Genomic DNA, 7,023 nt, shown 5'->3' with positions numbered 1-7,023 from the left:
GAGCCAAGCAGCACATTCCTGGCATGCTGCGAAGCTCTTCCCCGAGCCTAACCTTCGTGTTTTTCCTGGAATTAGGGGTGGAATGGGAAGCCAGCACTGGCTCTGAAGAGCTCTGCAGAGGCAGCAGGAGGCGGTGGCAGGCATGGCCCTGGGGAGCTGGGCTGGCACAGGCAGGGGCTCAGGGGCTCGGGGGCACCTGCCTGCCCCCACCAAAACCAGAGTGAAAGCACTTACTCCCTAACACCTGGTTTCACCCAAACCAGCTGGCCAGCAGCTCGGACACGCCTGGCCCAGCCTGCTCCGGCCGCGGGGGCTGCGGCTCCGTGGCTGACCCATGGAGCTTTGGACACTGCCCTGACAACCCCAGCCCTCCCCACCCAGCACCTCTCCATGCTCAGCGCCCATGGGGATGGCACCATGCATCAGAGCAGCTCAAAGCCCAACATTCCCAGCACTTCCCTGCGATGGGAAGCCTCACACTGAGGCACACGGTGCCGTAGCCATGATTTGGCATTTCACCGTGGTGGGAATAACCAGAGCCCAGTTCAGATCCTCTTACCATCATGGACCTCTCCAGCTCCACCTCGTGCAGCAGCTCTGCAAACTCTTTGAAGGACTCGGCTGCAAGGAAAGAAGAGGCTGGTCAGTGGGGCTGGGAATGGCACTGGAGTGTGGGACGTGCTGGGACACTCCAGTCTGGCTGCACCCCCAGCACGGCCAGAACACAGAGAAGAAGTGGAGGCAAGGCCGCTGCAGGCTGGACAGGAGGGTATTTATCTACCCAGCCCAGAGGAGAGAGGGAGGGCAGGCTCTGTGGAGAGAAGAGTATGTTAGTAAGCTTTCATTAGGAATTGTGCTACAGGGATGGCAAGGTGAGTGGCAGGGAAGGGGCAGACAGGGAAGGGACAGACAGGGGAAGGGGCACATGGGAGAAGGGACAATCACTGTCTCCAGGGCCTGCAGAGGGACAGGTTCTGCCACAGAAAGGGCTGTGGGCAGGATGGAGCTGTCTGTCCCATCTGGATGGCCCCTGCAGTGCTGGGAAGGGCCTGGCACCTCTGCCCTGGGAAGAGCTGCAGGAGCTCACCAGGACCAGGATGAAAATGAAATGAAAGCAGCCTGGAATGCCAAGGCAGGAACACAAAGTCTGTGTATAGGAGGAAAGGCAGCAGGTGTAAAACAGTCACAGACACTGACAGCACTCCCCAACACGTCAAAAGTGAAACAAGAAGATCTCATGGATCAGCACCTTCCTGGGAGTCCAAGTGGAACAAAAATACCATGAAACCTCTCCTTTAACAAAGTGAAACAACTAGGTTTGTTTGGTTTGGGGAAAGAGGTGAGGAGGTGAGAGTAGCTGCCTCTGCCCACACAACAGGGCTCTCACCAAGGGGAAACAGCCTCTCTCCCTGCCCACTGAAGCAGAACTCTGGAAGGGCTGAACTTTCTGCAGGGGAGGAAACCTCTCGGCAGCAGAGCGCTGACAGCACTGAGCCAAGGGGCTCTGCCAAGCTCCTACTCTGCAGGCTGCAAGGCAAGGCTGAGCAAACATCTGCCCACGCAGGCAGCAGCTGTGTGCTGGATGCCTGGGGGAACAGCCTGAGTGCCTCAGTACCTGGGAACTACCTGGAAGTTAGCTGGGAGAACTTCCCACTGTTCCAGCTGCTCAGCACAGTGTGGAATGGGTCTGACGGGTCCCACACTCACCCTTGCTGTGTGTACAGCACAGAATGGCTCTGCCAAACCCACAGGAGCTCTGTGCCTGAGTTCAGACCCTCCCTCGCTGGGAAGGGTCTCACACATCCACTGCTGAGCTATTCAAAGGCTACCTGAGGTGACTCGCAGAGGCTCTGGCTGGGACCAGAGCTGAAGCAGGGCAGCACAGGAGGGAGCACATCAGGAACAGCTCATCCCACGAGTAGGGGCAAGCTGAGGGCCCTCTCCCCTCATCCACAGGCACTGCCTCTGGAGAGACACCTGTCCTGACAGAATCCACTGCGAGAGGATTCACCCTAGAGCTGCTGAGACAGACATAAAAGGGAACAACCGCAGCCTTGTGACATGGCATGGGCACAACAGACCTTCCTGATGAGTCAGGAACTTCTGAGCTCGGCTCCAGCACCCAGCCATGCCTGGCTCACTGTGCTTGCCCCCAGGCCACGCTGGGCTGTCCCTGTGCCTCCCCAGGATGGTGGGAAACCTGGAGCACATGGACACCAGGGGTCTGAGCCAGGAAAGGAACTACCACGGAGAGCAAGAGAATCCAGCCCTCAACTTAGAGGGAATATGGCAGTACCTAAAACATTCCCTGGCTGCTTTTCCCCTTTGCTCTACAGGAAGGGCCCAGGAACACGTTTCTTGGCTGCAGTCACAAAGCAGCTCACTGAGTTTTCTCTGCACCACACACTGGAGGCTCAGGCTGTCACCTGTGTGGTGACAGCAGAGGGACCACGGGGGGTGACCACAGAGGGATCACAGAGGGACTGCAGGAGGGACCAGAGAGGGATCACAGGAGGGACCTCAGGAGGGACCACAGGAGGTACCACAGCCATGGGGTAATTCAGGTGCACCTGTGACCACTGACATCCCCGTGGGGACACACTGCTGGTGCTAAATGCCCCTGGTGACAGACAGCACCAGCCCAGTGCCCTGACTGCCCCAGCAGTGCCACCCGCCCCCTGCCCACATGGTGAGAGCAGTGTGCCACTGGCTGTTTATCCACAGCCCAAACACCTTCCCTGCATTCCGTGAGAGTGTTGTGCTTCGTTCCCATATCCTGCACAGCAGATGAGCTCCCACGCAGATCCCTGGCACCCTCGCAGGAGATAGAAGCTGCTATGGAGCTGTTAACGCCCTGCTGCTGTGCCAGGAATAAGGGAGCCCCAGACCCAGCAGGGCTTGGGTGGGAGAAGGAACACAGCGTGGGCTTCTTCACAGGGAAACCAGGGACCTCTTCTTGAAATAGCAAAACAAACCCTCCCCAGCAAACCAGAAGGGAAACGTGCTCCTCTCACCACGGAGAGTTTTACATGTGCTGTGATCTCTTCTTGCTCTCCTCCGCCCACGATCCCTCCATTCAACCTCTGCCATTCCCAGCAGTCTTCCTCGTCTGCTGGAGCTTTGTCCCTTCCAGCCAAGAGGAGGGACACTCCTTTCCTTGGTGGCTTTTTGCCTCAGGCCCCTCTGCTCCCAGGAGGGGCATTGGCAGGGCAGTGTTCTCCCTTCCCCGGCTCAGAGGTTGTTGGAAACTCAGCAACTCTGCTGCTGGTAGATTGGAGGCTGACTCATTTCCAGTGGGTTTCATCTAGAGACTTTCTATAAAGGAAACCAGCCGTGGAGGGACAGGCTGCAACCAGCTTCACAAGGCTCTAAATACAACAGCCCAAGGAACAGGCTCCACTTCCTTCCCCGTCCGATGGCAGCCGAGACCTGACATCAGCAATGGCACACACAGCCACCCTTGAACCAGTGCCTGGCAGGGCTGGTTTGCTTTGGGCTTTTCTCCTGTGTGCAGTCCCCAAGAGCAGCCTGGGGAATGCCCTGTGCCCCCCAACAGGCAGTCCCAAACCCTCACCCCAGGGACGTGCCCCAAGGGTTTTGTTCCATGTGCCGGGTCAGACCCTTGGGGCTGGAAGATCTTCCTGCAGCCTCCAGCACCTGCCCCTAATCCACGAGCAGATCCGTGTGGCATGCCCTGGATTTGGGGCATTCAGCCCGTTAGGTTCAGCTCCCCAGGGCAGTGCTGAGCTGTGCTGGGGGCAGGGAGGTAACACAGCTCCAGGACTGCCAATCCCCAGACAGATGTGCAGGGAGCAGCCCCACACTCACTACCCTGCCCACAGATTGGCCACTATTTCCACAGGTTCACATCCAACAATCCTTCCCCCAGCAGTTTGCAGCCTGGGGCACTTGGCCCCTCCAAGGCCTTTCCAGGCAGCTTTGAGAGCAGCAGCCAGTGCTCCAGCTGTGGCACTGGGAAGTGGAGCTGGCTGGGAGATCAGCACACACCACCTCCTCCCCAGCCCTGGCAGCATGGAGCAGGGTTGGAGCCATGGAAAACCTCTGCAGATTATCCGCTGAGTTGGGAATGTGAAACTCAACCCATGACAATTCAACTTTGTAGAAGAGGTGGTGGAAGAGCTGACTGGAGCCCAGCTCCTGGGGCTGCTTCAGAACCACCAGCCTAATTCCTAGAGGGAGACTGTTCCAGTTGCTGAAAAAGCAAAGAACTCACCAATATTGATCTCATCATCCGTTAGTGTGTCACCAATGAAGTCAAACTGGAAGGACTGCAGAGTCTGGGAGAACTTCTGCACTGCTGAGGAGTACCCTGGAAAGGGAGAGAGCAATCAGCTGTGGGTTTGTGTCACTGTTATGCAGAGGCTGCAGGTCTCAGAAATGTATCCTGAACAGAAGAAAACCATAGAGAGGTGGTCAGGAAAATCCACAAGCATCAGGAATTCTAGCCCTGCAGAAAACGCCGCAGTGCTGATAACCCTCAGAGACTGCAGAGAGCTTTGAGTTTAGGGTTTTTCTCTCTCTGAAAAAGCTTCTGCAGCACTAATGGATGCACCACACAGTACAACTGATCGATGTCCTTGTGTCCTGCCACGTACAGGAAGGGACATTAACACACTTCCCTGCAGGAAAACAGGCAGGAGATCCCCCCAGGGCTCTGTGTGCATGGGCACAGCTTCTTGGGGCACGGGGGCTGTCGGACAGACCCTGCTCACAGCAGCTCCACTGCATGGGAGAATAGTCAGAAAATACACAAGGAACAAGTCAGGACCCAAAATAACTGTCCCTCTCTGGGGTCACGGGCACAGACAGGCCCTGAGGGAAGGACAGGGCTGCAGGGAGCACAGGGAGCTCAGCTGGGCCCTGGGACCGCTGCTCCCGCTGCTGAGGAGCTGCTGGAAGCAGAGACACTGCCTGGTGGTGGCTGTGGCTCAGCCCACATTATTTCTGAACCTTGCAGAGGAGTTTCTGCCCCAAAGGATCCTTTGTGTCTCTGCCTTGCAGCCCCAGCAGTGGCTCTGCTGTCGGATGGCGCTGGCAGAGGAGCAGTGGCATGGGGCAGCGGCACTGCAGCAAAGCTGGACCCAGTCACCACCCAGGGACAGCAGGGACAGCACCAGTGGCACTGCCCTGGATCAAGCACACCTTCCTGCACAACGCTGCCTGCTGTCCGAGTCCTTCTCCAACTCCGAGATACAAACGGGAGGAGGCTGCGCTTGCCTGGCCTCAGGGAATGCAATGTAGGCAAGAAAACAAAAGCAAAGGGACAGTTTTATACTCTGATTTACATCACTATTTTACCTAATCTGGGGCTCCAGAGTGGACTCCTTTGTGGGGTTGTGCTGGAGACAGCACTGAAGTTCAGAGAGCTGCAGGTGTGGAAGAGGTGACAGTACAGAACGAACGTGCAATCAGCTGACAGTGACTGCTGTACACAGGAACTCAGTGCACATGGGTGGGAGTTTTACTGTGAAAACAGAGCTCACCACCACAGTGGCAGGCACGGGGTGTTCTGAAACACTGCTACGAAGGGGAGAGAAAAATTGGACAACACTGAAACGGATGATGGGGACAAGAAACCAAGTGTCTGCGTGGGACCCTGGCAGGTCCCCAGGCTGCCCTGCTAACCCCGTCCCTGGGTCAGGAGCACCCTCGGCTCACCAGCCCTCCCCAAGTGCCCCAGGCAGGTGGATGTGGGGGAGCAGCCAGGTCCCTGTGCAGGGAGGAGCTCAGAGCACACAGTCCCTGCTTCCTCCTCAAAAGCCTCGTTCAGAGCTCCCTCCAACGGGTCAAACCTTTGCTCCTGAATGGGCAGATTCAGGCCTGAATGTGGCTATTTAGCCCCAGCTGCCAGGGGCTGGAGCACGTAAACGGGTGAACTCTGGCACAGAACGATGTCATTGACTCGTTGGAAAACCTCAGCAAAGAATTCCCGCTCAGTCCCCTCGGCACTCACTCAGGCAGGGCTGGAGGCACATTCAGGCCTCACTCAGGGCATCTTTGTTCAACCCCTGCAAACTCTCATCGCCATCCCTGATGCTACTGCAGCCCCATTCACTCCCTTCCAGCCCCATTCACCCCTTCCAGCCCCTCCACTGTGCTCATTAGTGGGTGACCTTCAATTGCTCCCCCAGACACCCTCACAGTCCAGCACAGCTCCCTGAGCTCCTCCCAAAGCACCCGAGGTGGCCCATCGTGCTCCACCCCCTATACCCCCAGCCATTGTCCATCTGTCTGTCTGTCTGTCCCCTCCACGTGCAGCGCCCAGGGAAAGGTGCCTCATGGCTCTGGCTGTGTCTCCCGGAGCACACACAGGTCCCACACTCGGTGCCAGGAGGGACAGAGGGTCTCCCTGTGCCATGTCTCCATCCCACCTCTGCCCCGGGGGTGGGGAACAGCCTGGAGAGCTCCTGCCTTTGGGATTTACAGGAACAGGGGAAGGGCCGTGGCAGAGAAGGGTTTGAAAAGGCAAACACAGTATGTTTTAACCAGAAGAAAGGAACTGTATAGCTGATTTAAGTTACATTTCCTTTCAAAATGTGCCTGGCCTGAAGGGTTATTTGCCAAACATCCAGGGAGAGGGAGAGGGAGAGGCAGTGCTGCACATGCCTGGCAGGCTCCGGAGTAGCTCCTAATGCAAACCAGGCTCGGGCAGACCAACATACCTCGGCTCCCACATGTCCGGAGCCTTGGCTGAACACGGGCTGGGGCAGAGCCCTGAGCACAGACACACAGACAGACAGACAGGCAGCCCTGGCTGTCCAGCACGGGGTGTTCACATGGCTGAGGGAGCACAGCGGTGCCCACCAGCCACCCCGGGGCAGGGGATGCTCCCGCTGGGCACTGCACCCCTGTGTGGCACAGCACAGCACTGGGGCCTGTGGCTGAGCATCACCCTGTGTGCCCAGGGACACTCAGCAGGATGTCACCACTTCCCTCCAGGGCACTCAGCGGTAGCACACAGGGATGGGGCAGGGCCGGGGGCAGGCATGAGCCACAGCCACA

The 7,023-nt window shown here is 57.7% G+C and overlaps 1 protein-coding gene across 1 annotated transcript in view; it reads right to left on the bottom strand.

Annotated features, from left to right (window-relative positions):
* Positions 1 to 4,330, bottom strand: part of OPHN1 (oligophrenin 1) — a gene marked incomplete at both ends in the record, with an annotated part of 27,884 nt that extends 23,554 nt beyond the window's left edge. The window contains 2 exons of the mRNA XM_009073070.1: positions 560 to 621; positions 4,235 to 4,330. Of these exons, the coding sequence (XP_009071318.1) occupies positions 560 to 621; positions 4,235 to 4,330 (158 nt within the window). The remainder of the gene's footprint in view (positions 1 to 559; positions 622 to 4,234) is intronic.
* Positions 4,331 to 7,023: the final 2,693 nt, after the last annotated feature.

The sequence above is a fragment of the Acanthisitta chloris genome, unplaced genomic scaffold, assembly GCF_000695815.1.
Source record: "Acanthisitta chloris isolate BGI_N310 unplaced genomic scaffold, ASM69581v1 scaffold9484, whole genome shotgun sequence".
Taxonomy (NCBI): Eukaryota; Metazoa; Chordata; class Aves; order Passeriformes; family Acanthisittidae; genus Acanthisitta; species Acanthisitta chloris.
The sequence above is the reverse complement of the archived record's forward strand: the minus strand, read 5'-3'. Positions and strand labels throughout refer to the sequence as shown.